The following is a 19,284-nucleotide window of genomic DNA, read 5'->3' as shown; positions in this document are numbered from 1 at the left end:
AGCCGCGCCCGCCCCCGCCTGTGACGCGCGGCCCCGCCCGCCCCGCTCTCGGCGCCGGGGACGGCGGAGCGGGAACGTGCTGGCGGTGGCGGCGGTGGCGGCGGTGGCCGAGTCCTGCGGCGCGGCAAAGCGCGGCACCGGGGCGGCAGGTAAGGGCAGGGGGGACGGCTGTCCGCGCTCGGTGTCGCCCGGGTCCGACCCCGCGGGGCAGAGACCGCTCATCGCCCGGGAGGGGTCGGTGCCTCCGGTGGCGCCGCGGGGTCGCCGCTGCAGCTCCGTAGTGAGCGCCCACCCGCCCGCAGCCGCGGTCTCGCCTGCTTGCAAGGGACGGGTCGCCGTGGTTTTCTATTCCGCTTCGGGTCACCTTCCCCGTGACGCGCAGGCACCCCGAGGAGCAGCGGGAGCGGAGCCCCGCCGGGAGCAGCCGGTGGAATGCCCCGAGGGTGTCACGGAGCAGAGGAAGGCGCTGGTGCGCCCCTGCCACGGACCCGCGGGCGGGGAATCCTCCGGACACGGACTTGGTCGCGAATAGGCCGTGAAGGCTGAGGTGATAGCGTTTACCATGTCCCCAGTAGAGTCATTTTGGGCTAAAATGCCTTTGTGGTGGTGGTGTCCGTCCCCCCTCTCCCGGTCCCCTTAAAATGTCCCTAGCTAAGCTCAGTATTAATTGCTCCGTTGACACAGAGGACAGGCAACATTATTTTCCTTTCTATCCCACAGTGAAGTGACAGAGCATCTTTGTCCGTTGCAGGTGATTTTAACCAGCGCTGATGTGCCCAGCAGCATGTGTGTGCATGTTCAGTGTCTTTCCACGCATCTCCTCTGTCCTTTTCAATAGAAGAGATGTTTGAAAGTATGTCTCAATTTTGTCTTGTTATTTTTGCCTTAGGAGAGTTGGCTAATGTGAGAAGAGAGTGAGGGTTTTTTTTATTTTTTTAAAGACATATAAGTAAAGTGGGAGAGTCATTGAGTCTGTTTTGGGTTTCTCATTTATGAAACAAATTTATTTACTTTTCCAAAAGTATGTTTTAAGGTTTAATACTTTAAACCGGGGACAGTTTTAGGATAACATCTTTATCCTAAAGTTCAGTGTGTTTCGATGCAAGATGTATACCCTCCTTTTATGTGTAGGGAAGGGAAGGCACAGAGGAGTTAACAGTGTGTCCAGAGTCATTCAGCAAACGGTGACAAGACAGGAGTGGGTTTCTGCATGGTGGCTTAGGCCAATAAGGCAACTGTTAGACAAAATTGGCCTTTTCAGGTGGGTCAATGTTTGCAGAATACTTCAGTGTTTTAAAGCATTCCACTTTCTGGAGGCAAAAGGTGAAGCACTGTGAGTGACACTGCAAAAAAAAAATTTCCCTCCCTTTAATTATCTTTCACCATCTGAGACTTCATACATCCCCATTAACTGTCTCTGGCTGCCCTACATACCTTAGGCAGACCGTATCAGAGCAATCGTTAATTAATCCCAGGGAGAAGCACTCATCTGGGCTAGTGGATTAGATCTTCATATTCCAACCTGCCTGCCATCCCAACTGAACTGCATGGCTCCAAGGAAAATCCTGTGGGCCTTTCTACTCATGTGACCTTGACTTCAGTGTTCTTCCTGGAGAGCACTATCAAAGAATTTTTCTTCCCTATCAGGATATATTGCTTGGTTTCTGGAATTTCTCAACAGCCACAGAAATGCCGTAAATAAGGGGCTGAACACATGAGTTAAGGTTCTGTGAGTGATGGCTGGGAGGAGAAAGGGGAAAGGCATAAAGACTGTAGAGGAAGGAGGAAGGAAAAGGAAGCATCCATTCCTTGGCATTCAGTGGAGGGTAGCCCCTTCTGGTACAAAATGTATCCACGAAGAATAGAGCTGGGATAACCAATGCTCACGGACATTTTCAGCAAGGCAGTGGCTTTTGTTCACTGTTGAGTGTGTTGCCTTTGGACCAAGGATTCAAACTGTACCTTTGGGGGAATTGATTTAACCCCAGTGGTTGAAATTCAAAATTATTTAAGCTGAAAGTAAGAAAATCTTCTTAACTAAAATCAATTTTAATCTCCTCATATGCTTGTACTTTCTTAATCACAAAGGAATGTTACTTTTCTTTTATTGGTAGATCAAAACATGTTGTTCTGTCACTCTACACAGACATAGTGGTAAATTCAGTAAGCATAAGGCTTTTACATATTGATGCTACTCTGTAAACTTAATGTTAAGATTCTGAATTTTTATGTGTTAGAAAATAGCATCTGATTAGACAGCTTATTTTTTATTTATTTTTTCAGTATGTGTCAGCTTGTATTTGGAAGAAAATAAATCTACATTTAAAGCCTCAGAGTCTTAAGTTTCATTTTTTGAAGAAAACCATTTGAATTTTTTGCCTTGGTATAACTATCGCTTAAAACATCAACCATTCAAAAGTCAAAATGACAAAAAAGAATTCATCAGTAGTTTTTTCCAGTTGTCAGCTCCTTTGGAGTTGTGGGATTAGCATATGTCATTCTTGAACATCTACTTTTTTATTTACATATTGAAGAGGAAAAACTAGATTTCCTGTTTTTACAGCTCCCAGATTGTGTCTTGGCTTTCAATGAAGTAGTTCAGTTTATTGAGATGAATAGGAAACTCTGCATTTTCAGAAAAGGCTACTTTTGTCCAAAGCTGATGTTGTGCTTTGCCAGCCTATGGCTCAGCTATTCAGCTGATGACACCTGCCAGTCCAGTATGCTGCCATGCCTTAAAAATCCTGGCACTGATGTGTACTGCCTTGAGAATTCCTTATGGCATGCTATCCTTCAGGGTGTCTGTGCCCTCTCATAGCTCAGAATCCACGTTGGCAAGGGGGAAGGTCTGAAGAGTAGTTAAGTACGAACCTGATGTGAGAAAAGAGATGGCTCCAAACAGGTGAGAAACCTCCACAGGATCCAAACCCTGTGAGAGGTATCCCTGGGGTCTGCAGTCTCACAAGGAGGTGAGAGCAGAGGACTTACTGAAAAGCATCTTACTGCCAGAAGATAACTAACTTTAAGGTTAGTTTCTCACAGAGGATTTCTGCTAGTCAGCCTTCAGAAAAATGTAGGCTTGCACTCCAGTAGCCTCTGCTTTCCCAGACCCCACTCTTATGGATGCTTCAGGTTCATATCTTTCTTCTCCTGGGATACCAAACCACACAAAGTGTAACAACAATAATTTCTTCCCTCTGCATACCTATTACAATAAAGGCTTGGATTGAGCCAAAACCAAATGAAAGCTGGTGTGAGTTTGTGTCCTTACCTCTCTGGACCATTCTGTGGGATTATGCAACAGGCCTCTTTGGAAATCCCAGCTACTTTCACCTCCTGCCTGAACATTCTCTCCTGAGGCTACTTTTCCTTTCATCATCTCTTAACAGCGAGAGCCTTTCTGTTTTGTGGCTTCTGGTTTCCATGTCAGAACAGCCTCCTGGTCAGCCCCAGCTGATATTCAGGCTTTCTGATCAATTCATCTTTTTAGGGACTTCCTCTCTGGAAAGGCACTTTAGTCTCACCCATATCTTGGGGGATTTCAGTCTAATTAGAAGATAATCAGGATTTTACAATCTTTTATTATTATCCCTAGGAATTTCATTCCAGTGTTTAAAAAAACAAATGCAGGAGATACCAAGACAGACATCCCACCCAAAGCAGAGTTCGTGGTGGTGCAAGATAGAGAATATCAGCACCAAACAATTTGAAACACGTATCTAGATAGTTTTATAAACAATCACACACCCTAATACCATACTAATGATACTGAAGCATTTACTTGTCTGCAATTCAAAGTGGTGCATTTTTAATATCCTGGTATCATGGGTCTCTATCTGCTCTTGTATCCAATCACAACTCCCCTGAGCCAAATAATTCCTGCTGCTGGAGACACTGTCTAAATATCTTAGATTATATTTACTGTGCAATGCATTAAACAGTCCTGAATCACTCCCAGGGGAATCTTCCAGTTCTCTCTCTGTGCAGTTGTGCTCTCCAGCAACTCCTGGGCTGCAGCCAGGTGTTACTCAGAGAAAGCTCTGATTTGAAGCCCCCAAAAATCTTGCCTAAAGAAGAACCACAGGATGGATGTAGTTTGTTGTTGGTATTTTTCAGATAATGCTTTCCAGACTGGATTTACAATTGACTGTATTTTCCATTAGGCTGTATGGCTGCAACTGCTTCCTCTCTAATTGCAGGTATTTCAATGTGTGGTTTCTCCTCATTTTGTCAGAGTAAAGCACTGGCATGCTTGATCTTGCCAGCACAGAGCAGGGCAGGAAAGGGGACTGAGACTGAGATGATCAGGGATCTTCTGAGTAGGAGGGAAGGAAAAAGAGCCTGAGGTGCTAACCGGGGTCCTTGTTTCTAGTTATTGTAAAGGTCAGAAAAGAGTCCAGCATGCATTAAAACCTCCTCTGGAGAGCACCATGTGATGGAGGTCTTGAAGCCCTTCACTGGCATCCCCTGCTAGCCAGCTCTGTAGCAGAAGTCCTGTGTTAGCACAGGTGCTTCACACCCACCGCTGGTGTTTCATGGCAACTCCCAGTGTTTCTTACTTCCACGTGTGTGTCTATGCTGTGTAGAAGGTGTTTTCTCTGCACTCGGGTGTGGGAGGTGAGGGGCTCACAGCTCTGTTTTCATGTACTACTCGCTTGTTACTGTTTTCTAGGCATCTGCTTGGATGCCTGGAGGGGAGGAGACACAGCTCTGGTTTGGGTATGCAGCCAGTTTCCAGTGCATCTGCCAATCCCAACCAAGAACAAGTTGGGTCTTATGCCAATAAAAATAGATGCTACACTTGATCCCAGCCTAAAGACACTGCTGTGGAGGCAGGATGTTTGACTAAAGTTAGTGGGATTGACTTTGTTCAGCTGTTCCTATTGTACAGTATAATCCAGCAGTGACCTGGGGCGTGGGGTAGGGATTGCAATGAGCACCTGCTGTTTCAAGGTGCAGGATGGCCTGTTGTGGCAAATCCAGAAGTGAGGGGTAGAGCAGGGGAACAGAGAAAGTGTGTCTCCACTTTAAGGTTGAAATCTTCTTCTTCCTGCAAGGTTCAGGAACTTTGGTTGAGTTTATTCAAGACTCATATCTAAAGGCTTGGTTTGCTTTGAAGATTTCAAACCTTCCATTCCCAAGTCAGGCTCCTTTTAAAGCCTTGGTTCTCTTTAAAGGCTAATGTGCACATGCCATTCCTTGACATTTTTAGCATAGTATAAGAAACATAAAGAAACAGATATCATCCATGTGGAGGCAGTGGGAAGTTTTGTGTCTTTTATCTCAATTTCTCTTTCTTCTAGCAGTCTGTTCAAATAAGTGGGAAGACAAGGGCAAGATAGCACATCAGGCTTTTGCTCCAAAAAAGGTACACTTTTTAAAAAGTTGGATTTTTAAAAAGTTGGTATGCAAGAAAATAGATTGGGCATTCCATTTAATATAAAATAAAAATGCTCAGCTATTCTTGTATGCTGTTCGCCAGTCTTCAGTAATAAGTGATCTACACAGCAGTTATTGTTCTGTGACATTTGGAAAAGTTATGGAACAGCAAAGGAAAAAGAAAGAACTGATTCATAAAACAGATACTCTGTAAAATGTCCTTGGCTTTTAAAAAAAGGTGTGGAAAACGTAATTCAGAAACAATACAGTGATACTGTGGAATGCATTTCTCCACTCCTTTTTTTTGGTGCTTTGTCTGTATCTGTAGAATGCTGTCAGTGAGCATTTGGGTGTCTCATGGAAGGATGGAAAAGAGAGCAAGGGTCCTGAGCCACCCAGCATGGCCCCAGGAGCCAGGAAGCCCTTAACCCACACCCAAGCAGGTCCAGTCTTGCTGCAGCTCCAGTGATGGTCAACAGTAGGTTGATGGCTTAGAGCTGGCCAGAGCAGGTTTGGCTCATGGTGTGGTGCAGTGCTGGCACTAATGGCACCTGCCAACAGAGCCCTGTGCCTGTGATAAACTGGAGGGACTGGGTCTGTCAGTGCTTGCCTGCAGAAATCATGTTGCTTGCCCACGCCTCCCTTTGCTTTTAACTTGAGCTTTTAGCACCCTCAGCTCCTGAGGGTTAGGCATGGAGCATGGGGGGCTCCATTAGCAAACACCTCTAAAGTTTTTGGTGACTTGAGTCATCTTACTGTGTTATTCCCCCTGCTTGGGTGCTCAGTGCCATCCTCTGCTTTTGGCAGTCCAGCCTGAAGTCTGCTCCTGCTCGGATGCACACCCAGAGCATGGTCATTTTTCATGTTTCTCTTTCCAAGAAATTAAAGTGCTTGGAAGCCTGTGGATTAAGCAGGGAGGGAAAGATGGGTGTGAGCTTTGAACTTTGCTGTTTGCTTTCTTTAACCTTGCTGGGGTGGCAGAGGTAGATGTTTCCCTTTTTTTCTCTTGCTGTTGTTATACAGACACTTAATGCAGTCTGAAATCAGCCACTGCCAGGAAGAGTAGTTTTTCCCTCCTTCCTTAGACATTCCTTCCTGTAGAAGGAGCTGCTTGGTGAAGAATTTGTATGGCTAAAAATAACATTTTATAATTTTCAGTAAGATAAATCCCCCTGTCAAGCTCACCACAAGCTGCACAGACCCTGATACTGATAGGGAGGAGCTGTTCCTGCCTCACCTTCTAATATGTCACAGCCTTGAGTATTTGCTAGATTCAAGTGACTGTGCAATCTAGTTTGAGCTATTTCACCATGAAATAAAGAGGACACAGACATCCTCTGTTTAAGCAGGCAAGGATGCATATGTGAAAGATAATGTGAAGTCATTTAGGTATTTAAAACAGATCCAAAGCTGTGGAGGGAGCCCTACCATTTGGCCCTTTTCCTACATAATGTGTGAATTAAATGTGCTTTCTTATGTATGTCTTGTCACATGTTTTTCTCTGTCCTGGGGGCTTCATGTTTGCATTAGACCAATGCATTTTGTCATAACATGACTGGCTGGTGACAGACAGATCTGTCCTGAACAGCTGGATGCATTTAATAACACCTATTTTTCATGTGTACAGTCTGCCAGCAAATAACCCCTTTAAAAATACTAGGGATTGGAAAAGATCTTTTGGGTAACATGCATGACCAAAATCACACATGTGCACATGAACAAAATCAAAGGCGGGGTTGAGTGGAGATGGGATTGGGGATGCAGAGGTTATGGAGTAAAAGCAGCAAGCAAAGAAGATCTGTGGCTGGGAAGCTCTCTCAAGGTGTGTCTCTGGGGTAAATTTCCCTTCATCTCTTCCCCATCCTGGATAACTCACAGTGCTTCTAAAGCACAGGTTGTTTTTTTGTTTCTGCAGACAACCCCTGCATGATGTGAGTGAAGACACAGTGCCAGTTCTTCTTATGTGTTGTACATTTTATGTGACTATAAAAATAAAAATTTATGCTCCTTGCTGCTTACCGTCTACATTTTTTCTTCTCATGTCTGCTCTGAGCAGTCATAAAAAGGTTACTTGTGCTGTAGCAGGGATTTAAGATCAAGGATTTTATTAGCTTGCAGGAAGGCTCTTCCTTCCCGTCTGCATTCAAACCAGATAATTTCTCTTCTGTTAGCAGCTGGATCAAACCCTGAAAACCAATGGAAGAAGCTTCCTTTGACCTAAATGGTGCAAGGCCAAGCTTTTAGGCTCCTGTTTTGTGTGTCAAAGACTATTACTGTCACAGGAAGCACAAGCAGCCGTAGCTTTCCTGCATAGTAACAGAAGACTGTGCTTCTAAAAATTACTCTACAGAGTGTTTTTGCAGAGCCGCCTCCCCAAGGTTCTCCATCTGTTTTCATATGGAGATTAATAACAAATTGTTTGGCTAATAAACTACTCCTTGCTATCTCTGAAATATGACTATTTGTGCTGGTTTGGGCAAATTTGGAAATATATCCTCTGAGAGAAGGCAGGTTACAACCACCCCTCCCCCCACCAGGTTCGGGGAAAAAATGAATTTTCCTCGAAGGAAAGTGAATGAGGTAAAAACTATTTATTTAACAAACACACAGAGAAAGGATAATAGTGCTAAATAATAAAATCCCTTGCTCTGCTGAGAGAAACCTGGGAAAATTTCAGAGTCCTTCCGCAGATCTCTCTCTCCCTCCTTGGAGCTGGGACAGGGTGGTGGACCCACCTCCAGGGCCAAGGCCTCGGTGGAAAGTCCTCCCAATGTATTCTGATGTTGAAACCATCCAGCAGAGAAGAAGGGAAAAATCGGAGTCCCAGGAAAACAAAGTTCAACTCTCCGGAGGAAAAGGAGCTGAAAAACTGGCCGAAAGCTGGCTGGAAAAAAAAGCAAGCCGGGTGCTTCCTTTTCCTTCCCTCCCATGGACAGTTCTTAGATTCCTATCTGCCCCTGTGCTCCCACGTGGGAGACATCACCAGTATGAGATACACAGCAATTGTTAATGATTCGGCTCCACAGCAAGGCTTTTAAGGGGTGAAGATTTTGGGGTGTGGCTGAAGGAACTGGTGCTGTGGACAGCTGTGTAGTGCTGAGGGCTGGCCTTATTCTAAGAAGTTGTAAAGAAAAGGAAGAGAGAAAAATTAAGCTCTGTGTACACTACTGTGATTTCTGCAAGAGCCCATTTCTTGTTGGCAACTACAGAGAAAATATTCCCAGGAAAAATGGAACTGAGGCTTGAACTTGTTCAACTCAGCAGCATTGCTGTGGGATATGGGGCTGATGGTGGTATTTTGATGTGCTGTGTTCAGAAGTTCTGGACCAGCTGGCAGGGGGTATTCCAGCTGCTTCACTGGGAAACAGATGAGAGAAAAATAAACATGTACTGTGAGAACAGGCATAAGATCAGGAGGGATCTTTGTGATGTTCAATCTAACTGCTCCCTAGCGTAAACCAGAGGACTTCCCCTCTTCTGGTCAAGTACAGGTGACCAAAATTCTGCCAAGATAGCCAGTCCAGATTTGGAAGTTTCCAGTGACAGCATGTCACCCAGTGATGTATACCAAGGGACACCTACCCACTTTGTTGCAACACCTACCTAATGTCTGCCCTGTATTTCTGTTTTATCTTGCTGCATCCTCCTCTGCTGGATCACAAGGATCTCCTTCATGCTTTTGGTTTTGATGTAGACAGACATATCAGATTTTACCTTCTTGTGCCTTAAACAGAATAATCTGGGCTCCTTCACTTCCTTATCCCAAGGGCTTTGACTCAGCCACAGCAACAGTGCTTCTTAGTGGCTTGTACCCCACTGCCCAGTCCCTCTCCTTTTGTCAGCAGGAGAAGAAACTGAGCTGCAACTCTCAGATTACCCTGCTGTGGAGGTGTTTCTCATCCTGGTGGTAACTCACAGTGGCAGTAGCTGCTATATTGGGAACATCAGACATAGCAAAGTAACTCAGAGATCATAGGCATCTTCTGGTCATTCATCAGCATTCTGCCAGACTGATGAGCACAAGAACAGGACACAGATTGCCAGTGCCTATCTGTGAGAGATTCAAAAAGGACATCACCTTGCTCCTTGCATAGTCAAGGCTGACATAGTCCTTTGTGCTGTGGCCACTGAGAACTGACATTAGCTTATCATCTACTGTGAATTTAAGCAAGGCCACAGCTGGATCAACTTTAAGAAAAAAAAAGCCCAACTACAAATCTTTGCTTGTTGCTTTGTGTTATTTTTAAATGTTATGTGCAAGTCACCCCCTTCTCAAGTCAGTAGGGACTGAACATGGAACGAAAGCCAGGAACTTTGGGAGTCTAATCAACTTCTGTGTCTCCAGATTTTTAGTAGATTATTCCAGAAGTTATGCTTTTGGTTTCTCTGTTTCCAGGCCTGTTTTCCTCACTTTTGGAAGCAGAATATCACTTTTGTCTCAGGGGCTCATTAGGCTCAATCAGGTAATTTCAGGGTTTTATAGATGCAAAACATGAAATTTTACAGCTGATTTTCAGAGAAAAATGTTAAAGCCTATCGTACCTCCTGAATGAATTTACTCCAAAGAGTGAGTTTATTCCATAGCATAAATTCATTTCATTTACCCCTAAAGGCATTTTTAAAAAGAAACAATGAACAAAAGCTTCCATGAATTTCTGTTTTCCAGTATGCCTGCTAATTTAGGCATACATTTTTTATGGCAGGTGAGATGGCAGCCTAAACAGACTCTTCCCAGCCACGCTGCAAAGCTAAACAAAATATTCTCTGCCTATTCATTTAGAAGTGGTCTGGCTTATGGGGCATGCTGAATCTTGAGGGTTTTTAAAGTCCATTTTATGTGTTTTCTGATCACCAGGGAAGATTTATTTTCTATAGTGCACAAAAATAATCTGAATTGTTGAATTCTTCAAGGCTTCATAGAGCCAGCTGGGCAGTGTCTTAGGTGTTAAAGTGATACAATTAAAAGTTTGTGTGGGTGTGGTGTGTGTGAGTGTATAAGGCATAAATAGTTGATCTAAAGTTCTGCACAAAATTTCAAAACAGACCAGCAAAATCTTAGATCTGTGGGAAGACCAGGACCATACTGCCAAATTTTAAAATGCTCAACTTTTTTCTATCATCCATTCGTGTAAAACCATTTCCCCAGCATTGTGTGGGCTATAAACTGTGATACCTGTGTTTCTTAGTTTCCTGTTAGAGGAAAGACTTGGTTACTAGCTAGAAGCTTAATTATTGGTCAGATGCATTCTTTTAAATACAAATGTTCATGTAAATGTTCAACAGAGCTCTTCAGAGTTGTTAAAATGTTATTCATTGTATTCAGATTTGTACCTAAATGCTTCATGAATACCCGGCACAGTCAGTTTCTTAAATGTTATGAAATCTGAGAACGAATAACCCTTCTTCCGTATTCACGGAGCAGGATTTATCTGCCTCATTGCATGTTTAATTATGTGGTTTTTACTTAGGCAGCTTTCCAGTAGATGACAGTTTAACTTGATATTGCTGTTAACTTTGCTTGAATGCGGAGCAAAAAATCGAGTCCTTCTATTTGTTACAAAGATTTGTGAAGAGTTGTGTTGTTTTCTCTGCGCAGTCAGAAGAATTTGCTGTGGTTCCCAATTCCCTCTTCAGCAAAGTCATCTTAATAACAATTTTGCTATAAATCCACTGTATATACTGTATCTTTAAAGTATGGCAACACTGCATATTGCTAAATTGTTAAGGCTTGAAACATCACTCATTTTGACATAATTTGATTCATTTTTGTAATATTCTTGCAAAGGGGAGTTAATCATTAGACTTTCAAAATGAGAAAGGCTGGCACCAATATAGCTGTTGTAATGCTGGACAAGCACAGTGTTCCTGTTGCAGTTGTAGGCCAGTCCCTTAAATCGGTCAACTTCTTTTTCATCTATGGTTTCAGTCCTTTATTCTGATGCATTTGGGCCAAAACTATTGTCTTCTGATTGTTTCCAGCATTGTAGAGGAATGTTAAATTCATCCAGTAAGCTGGCCAGGTTTAATCCCTTTTTATAAATGTTAATACTCTTTCCAGTAGCTTTGGTTTGTTACAGTGAAAACTGCACCCTAAGAATGAGGATAGATTAGATACCACAAAACATGTATCCATGTAAGAGAACTGGTGTTCAGGACAGTAATAGGGATCTTCAGATGACATTTAAACCAGTTGGAAGTAAACCTTTTTAGGAAAATTCTGCCAATCTTTTCTGTTTGGTAAGAAAAAGGCACTTTTTCAGCCTTCTCTCTCCTTTTAGGCTGGGAATGGAGTGCATAGTTTGGATACCAGCAGTGGGACATCTTACCAGAACAAAGCATCCTTGGACCATTGTCTAATCAATGACTTCTAAGTGCAGGATTGGTGCTGTTGGATTGGAAACAGGTGCTACAAGATGCCAGGTGAGGTGACTGAGAGCAGCAGCGGGATGGAGACTGTGCAGAAGGACAGCAAGTCTGGAGGCCAGAGCCCTCGCTGTGGCACAATGAGAAGGGCTGTGGCAACCACTGTCACCTTTGATGGGGAAGCCACTATGGACCGGAGGAAAAAGAAGAAGAAAGAGTCCCGCCCCGAGTCAGTAATAGTGTATCGGTCTGAGAATGACAGTAAGGTGGAAGAAGAACAGGTGGATGAAGAAGGAGGGGAGAGGAGCTCTGAGGAAGGCTCCAAGTTCCTGGGTCAGTCTATGACAGATGGTATGTATTCCTGAGAACACTCCATAAGCTTTTTTGATGCCATCATGCTCTAAGGTCAAATGGAAGAGACTGTGGGACCAACCCTCTCCAAGACTGCAGGCAAGGAGAGCTTGAGTTCATACATGAAAATGCTCTGAAACAGAGAGCATTACAGGCTGATTTGGGATGTCTCCTGCAGTTCTTTGCGAAGTTTGGTTGTTGCTACAGTCTTAGTTTTAAATGTATGTGCTGGCTGGGGTTGATGTGCTGGTTGCAATGCTGTGCATGCATTAAGCCAATGATGTCATTCTAAGCCATGTTCAAGCCACTGTCCATGCCTGAACAACTGCCTGTTAAGTGAAAGGATGGAAGCAGATGGAGTTAGTGGTTCTACCTGTGATAGGGAATTTAACTCATTATCTAGGATTTGCTGTTGCCTTCTGTTTGCATACAATCAGCATGGCTTCATCTTGAAGGGGGATTATTTGGCAAGGTCATCATGGGGCATCTTGGAGTCACTTTCACTTCCGCTATCTGTCCTGGATACCCTTGCAGGGAAGAAGTGTGGAAGGCAGGTCTTGTGGCTAAATACTCTTGTGAGTCAGCAGTGCAGGCTGAGAGGGGCTTAAATGTGAATGCATACTCCTGGTCCATCATATACACTAGATTCCCCCATGATCCCAAACCCTATCCTCATTACTTACCTGCTGCCTTCCACTTTTGTGGAGCACTCCAAGCTGCTCAGCCTCTTTTTAAGAGTTCTGAAGACCTCCTTCTAAGCTAGTCAGAATTAAGACCAGGAGGAAATACACTGTAGCCCCATGGCGGGGTTTTTGGCCAGTACCACTGCATGAACCTCCTATACCAATGTCACTTGAAAGCTAAGGCAGTCCCATCATAACTTTAACACACATACCAGTACTGTCTGGTTTGGTGCCGCTACTGATCTCTTCAAATGCAAATATAAATTTATGACAGTTTGTTAAGCTTTTCTAAACTTCAAAAATCAATTTGGATTGAGATACAGTGCAAATGTAAAGTGAAATATTAGCTATTCAGGTGTAATTCCATGTGTGAATGTGCTTATTCCAAAACAAGAGTCTCAGTGGTATTTATCTAATTAATCCCAAGTGTTCATGCTGTTCAGGAATAAATCCATGAAGGAAACAGAGAAAATAGGCATACCATTTTCAATTGAGTTACTCTCTGTCATCTCATTCTCAAATACCCTTGGAGCAGTTTCCTTTCACATATTGGCTCTAGTGCAGATGCTAGAGTCTTCTCCCTTGTGATTTCTATCATCTGGAATTCTTGTCTTTTTCCTCATTAGCTCTTTTTCCATTTTCTTCTGTGATAATTTTCTTCATACTGCATTGCTTCTTGTCTTCCATCTTTTTAAATTTAATTTTAATTGTAACTCCGTATGCACTATCTAATTGTCTTTGGGGTCTTTGAGGATTTTCACAAAATGCTTTGTACAGAGAATAAATCTGATGTGGATGCGTTTATCTGTGTTGTAGGTGTCTGGAGCATGCCTTTAGACAGTCGATATGTCACCTTGACTGGAACAATCACCAGGGGAAAGAAGAAGGGTCAGATGGTGGACATCCACGTCACACTAACGGATAAAGAGCTGCAGGAACTGGCTAAGTCAAAGGAACCTTCTAAAGAGGATGTACCTGAGAAGAAGAAGAAATGTGATGTTGGGTTGGACAGAGGACCCCACATCGTCCTCTGGACCATCATCTGCCTCCCCATCATTTTTGTAGTGTCCTTCGTGGTTTCATTCTACTATGGAACCATTACATGGTACAACATCTTCTTGGTGTACAATGAAGAGAGGACCTTCTGGCACAAAATCACCTTTTGTCCCTTTTTGATTATCTTCTACCCAATTATAATTATGGTTGTTTCTTTCTCCCTAGGCCTGTATTCAGCTGTAGCCCAGGTAGCATGGTCCTTTGGGTACTGGTGGCACGCTGTCAGGGATATGGAGAAGGGATTCTGTGGCTGGCTCTGCAGCAAGCTGGGCTTGGAAGATTGTTCTCCGTACAGCATTGTCGAGCTGCTTGATTCTGACAATATCTCAGGTAGTCTCTCTGGCAAGAGCTCTGCACAGGGGGTTGAGACCTCAGCAGTCTGAGCCTTTGTCCTGGATGACTATTTTGGTCGTATGCGAGTGTTTTCACCTAGAAAATAACACACTGATTTTTTTTTCTAAATATACATATATATTTAAACACAAACTTAATGAAAATATTGGGCTGAGAGTCCTCTTTAAATGTCACAGAATGCAAGAATGCTAGCTTCACATGCTCTGGGTTGGGACGTGCATGGCTTTCCAAGGATTTGTCATGTGTTGTAACTAATTACAGCTTCTGGGAATGGTAAGAAAATCCAGGTCTGCAGGGCTCTGGCTGTTTGTGGACTGGCAGAGATATAGTATGAAAAGTCCACTTCTGTCAAAGTAGACTTTACTTTTCAGAACTAGGACATAGCAGTGACCTATGACACAGTGAAAAGAAGTCTCTGCTTGGGAGATGAACTTTAAGAGACAGGAACCTATTCAGAGGTGAAGGTTAAATTGCAAAATGTGTGATGTTCCTGCAGTTTTCCTAGAAGGGGTCCTTTCCCAGTCCTTCCAACAAGAGCAGCTAACTTAGGCAGGCTGACTGCTTAGACACTGTCAGAGTCCAGTGTCACAGACCACTGGAGTAGTGGGAGAGGACAGCATAGCTGCCAACAAAGGCGTGTGAGTTCTACGCTGACCTGAAACACCCCCACCACATGCTGGAAGAGCAGGGCTTGCTTTGTAATGCGGTGTGTGGGGACCTGATGGGGGTGTCACCAAGAACCCTCAAGTGGCTGCAGGTGCTCAGATAGGTGCTTGGAACACACCTGCAGTGGATCTCTTGATATGTGCACTGCTAGGGAGGAATGAGCTACAGGAGTCATACGCAGTGTGCAGTGCAAATAGTTGCATTACAGGGAGGAAACACCTGCTCTAAGGAGGTGCCTGCCCCTAAGGAAGGGGCAATCCATTTACATCTCACTGCAATGCAGGTGTGTCCTGCAGCACCTGGATTTAGGGAGGTGGAGTTGAAGGTTCTTGGGATGGGAAGGTCTCTGAAACAAGTCACAAGTTGCTTTTATGGAAGAGCTGTTGGACCTCCCCTTTCAGAATGAGGGAGTCCAGGAGTTCATGTCTATCTATGCCTCAGCTCTGGAAATCTGTGTCACCTTCCCTGCCTCATCTCTCTTCCTGGTTAGTTATATGGAAAAGCAATGGATCATACATCCTCCTCCCCTCGTGTCTCATTTTCATAATCGGTTTCACTCCTTTCTGGATTTTTCATGGCATCATAGTGGACTCCCTGACCAGGCTGAGGTGGCCACCATAGGCTGGAGAAATTTTAGTTATCTCTTAAAAAAATGACTAGCAGAAAAGTTATTTTTTCTCGATCAACTTTTGGCCTGAGAAGGAGATGAGCAAAATAAAAGAGAGGTATAGCAGATTCTAATGGGGGCTGAGTTACACATCTGACACATGGTTAATTTTCTCTGTGCTCCAGTTCAGCTGGTGCTGCTGCAAAGTCTATCTGAGCCCCAAGCCAGAGGAGCCCACCATTTGCGTGCGTGTAGGTAGGTAAGTTGTGGTGTGCAGTCTGTCAGCTGCACAGTCACTCCTGTCTGTGTAGGTGTCTCACTTCCCCAGCTTCCCTATTGGGGGGAACTGCTCTAGTTTTAGAATGGTAGAAAGAAGCATTCAGAAGCTGGATTTCACAGAAACTAATGCTTTATATTGCATTTTAAGGTTGAGCTCAAGACTACACTGACTGTCCTGGTTAGAACATCTGGGAACTGGTGATGTATAAACAAGTCCATCTGATCCTCTAGCCCTGACACTCAGAAATAATTAGTTCCTGCTGCATCCTTGGTGCCTGGGAGGTCAAAGGAGCCTCTTAGCATTGGCTGAAGGCTTAACAGTGAATAATGCACAAGCCAAATATCAAGAGCAGTCTTGGCCCCACACTTAACTGAGAAAGTAGAGGTGCTCCCTGGGTACAGGTACAGCCAGGCTGTGTTTGTTGCTTCCTTCTTTCTGTTTTAACTGATGAAGTCTTTCAAGGCAATTACCAACTTCTAGGAAAAAAAAAAATAGATCCCAACATGTGAGACAATGTCAGGTAGTTTAGTGGGATTCAAAGAGACTGACATATGCCTGGGACTGGTTCAAGCAGTGAAATGCTTTTCACAAGGCTGTTCCAATCGGGCATGCTGATATGCCTCTGAATTAATGGAGATGCTGAGGATAAGCCATGCCAGTGCTGGCAGTCTGTAGTGACCCACTGCAGCCACTCTGCTTAATAGTACTCCACATGGAAATTGCAGGCTCCCACATGGCTGGAGGGTGGGAATGAGTGATGCTTAACAAGCATTAAGGAAAAGGAAGGTCCGCTGGCAAGTGTTCTCACGCTTTGCCTAAAGGGACACTGCTGGCATGAAAGGGGTGGATTGTGTGTCTTGGCCCCAAGATGCAGCAAACAAATTTGGGGAAAGGATGGCTGGCAAGTGTGCATTGCTGCAGAGGGAGAAAACCCAATTCAGCTGTCACTGCCAAACAGCAGCTGTTCAAGGCTAGACGAAAGGCTGGGGTCAGTAGCACAAAGAGCCTTCAGCTTATGAAGGGCTTGAATGATAAATACTAGCTCATTACAGAATACATCCATGTGAAATGTCTGCTGAGCTGCAGGATTTGCTTTCAGGATTGCTAACAGCCCGCTGGAGTGGAGACAAAACCAAATCTGTGCCTCTTACTGCTACGTAGGTACAAAGGAGCATCAGAGGAGTCATAGTTCCCTCCCTCTGCAGTGGCAGCTGTGCTTCTGGGTTTGGAGGTCACAATTTGGGGGATATACTGGGACAATCCATCATGTGTTTTCTACTTCTTTACACTTAACTAAGCTTGCCTTGGCTCCTGCTAAATTCAAGGCATTCTGTCATTGATTTTGGTGGGGGCTATTTTAAGCTTGGGGTTAGTTCTGGTGCTATTTGTAAATGTTTAATTCAGACTTTTCTCTAGACGACTCTAGATAGCTTTCTCTCTTGCCCATTATCCTCTATAGCAGTTTGCCTGTTGCAAAATATATAATCATTATCAATTGTTGTAATAGAAAAAAAGCACAAGTTTTTGTCTTGTTCTACCCCACTTTCAGAAACTTACAAGTAATTTCTGCTTATGTGCCACTGTCAAACTGCAGAGAATTACAGTAATTCTGATTGAGTGTGTTTCTGGCTGCTCTAGTCTGGATGCTTTTTTTTAAGTAAAGATACTGTGTGTTTGCTGATTGTTATTTTTAATTGCATTCCCTTTTCCCATCCTTGCTGGCCTGGGTGGAGAATAAAGACATATGTGGCTTTACAGGAGTGTTGCTCTCATGCTTCTGTTTGACTTTGTGTTAAAATCTGTGCTGTGGGATGGACACAGTCATTCTATGCTGATAATTATATTTGAAGATCCACTTTAAAGTGTGTCTGAAGTGGGTCTAAGTTCTACCCCTTGTTAATCAGTGTGTATCCAGAATTGTCATGTATCTCTGGGTCCTGGGTTCTTTGTTTTTACTTCATAACTCACAAATGAATTTTGTGATTGGTTTAATTTCACTGGTTGGGTGTCTGTTTAGCTTTAGTCACAAGGATCTATAGGAGGGGACACACTTCCATACCAAAACAAGAAGTACTTTTAACTCCACAAACATGGTTTCGTGTCTGTGACTTGGAGCTGCTATTTACAGCTGTGCTGGGAAGACTTCTTACAGCGCCTGGGTACTTCAGGCATGTCTCTGATAAGTCAAAGGAGGATCCACCACTACAGTTCTTCAAGGTGTCTAAGTATTAAATGACACCTTTGGTTCTCTCCCACACAGTCTTATTACAGTCCTACCCTCTTGCTGGCACAGGGAAAACACTTGAGATCTTCTTTCTTCTAAGAAGGAGAGATGGATCTTTGGAAAACCCAAATGAAATTCCTGAGGCCTAGCACAGCTTCAGTGTAACAGCTCTTTGAGCCAAAAAGCTACCTGCAGGTGATTCCCTCAAACTGGAAGTGCAACAGCTGGAAATAGCAGGAAGGTGCTTTTGGTTTGATGCCTACTGCAAACACGGCCAAGGGAACAGAATTCCCTGTGTGGCAGATGTATGTTGAGGACTTGCGGCCTCCAGTGAAGAACATAGTGAAGGACACTCAGCTCCCTGGTGTGACAGGGTGAGATGGAGGTAGTGCACCCAGGGAATTAGCTCACTAGCCTTTGCAGTTCTCACTTCTGGGGTGCAAGGTAATCATTTTATAAGATAATGGTTAACAGTGTGAGAGACTCCTATTGAAGACCTTTGCACCAGGGAAAACACACCTGTATGACTGAACCATGTATCTCGCCAGGGGGAGAGAAGCTAATTCTGCCTACTGACTTAGAGAAGGTGCTAATTCTGCCTACTGACTTACCCACCCCATTCGGTTTCTTTGAGGACTGAAACAATCACAGCATGAGTGTGCTTTTATCCACAGTAAATCCCTCGAATTCACCCTTCTAATCCCTCCGGCCAGTGCTTTCAATCCTAAGGCCAGGATCCTGCAATTCCTTGCTAAGATTATCAGCAGAGGTTGCACCATGGATCCTTGTAACCACCCGCCATGAGTACCTTTTAGAAGCTGCAACCACTAGTTAAGAAAAGCCATTCCAATGTGCTCTTGCACACTGAAGCATGCAATTACAGTAGCATTACAGAGAGAAAGAAAATAAGGATGCACAGCCCACAGTTCTGCACTGTGATGGACACAATTTTACTCAAAATTTATGCAACCCCTTTTTGTCCCAGGCAGTGAATTATCTGTGGGATCAGTGCCCTTCCTGCTTCTTTCCAAACACTTGGTAGTGTGAGGCAGTTGTATTAATGTGTTTTCATTCCTAGATTAGATGCACATTTATTCCCTGAACAGAAAAGGGAACTCACAAAAAAAGAGAGAGAGAGTTTCAATCAAATTCAGGAGGCTAATCCACTTGGAAACACAACTTTTCAATTAATTTGGTGAATTAGAAGGGACATTGTGTTTGCTTAACTACTAAAGCATGATTTCTCTTCCAGCAGGCAGCCATGTAATAATGAGAGAGGGGTAGTGGTTCTGTGTTCGGTCCAGGTAAATTACCAGAGAGT

General features: G+C 43.9%; 1 protein-coding gene across 3 annotated transcripts; it reads left to right on the top strand.

Annotated features, from left to right (window-relative positions):
• Positions 1 to 39: 39 nt before the first annotated feature.
• On the top strand, positions 40 to 17,499 carry TMEM169 (transmembrane protein 169). 3 transcript variants are annotated; one of them, XM_032114853.1, is made up of 4 exons: positions 40 to 149; positions 752 to 853; positions 11,658 to 12,093; positions 13,593 to 17,499. In XM_032114853.1, the coding sequence occupies exons 3-4, from the start codon at positions 11,793 to 11,795 to the stop codon at positions 14,213 to 14,215; spliced, it is 924 nt and encodes a 307-aa protein (XP_031970744.1). In that variant the 5' UTR covers positions 40 to 149; positions 752 to 853; positions 11,658 to 11,792; the 3' UTR covers positions 14,216 to 17,499. The 3 variants fall into 3 exon arrangements, with proteins under 3 accessions (XP_031970744.1, XP_031970743.1, XP_031970745.1); XM_032114852.1 differs by lacking the exon at positions 752 to 853; XM_032114854.1 differs by lacking the exon at positions 40 to 149 and having other exon boundaries at positions 383 to 853.
• Positions 17,500 to 19,284: the final 1,785 nt, after the last annotated feature.

Source organism: Corvus moneduloides, chromosome 7, assembly GCF_009650955.1.
Source record: "Corvus moneduloides isolate bCorMon1 chromosome 7, bCorMon1.pri, whole genome shotgun sequence".
Lineage (NCBI taxonomy): Eukaryota > Metazoa > Chordata > Aves > Passeriformes > Corvidae > Corvus > Corvus moneduloides.
This window is presented reverse-complemented; position numbering and strand designations above follow the sequence as displayed.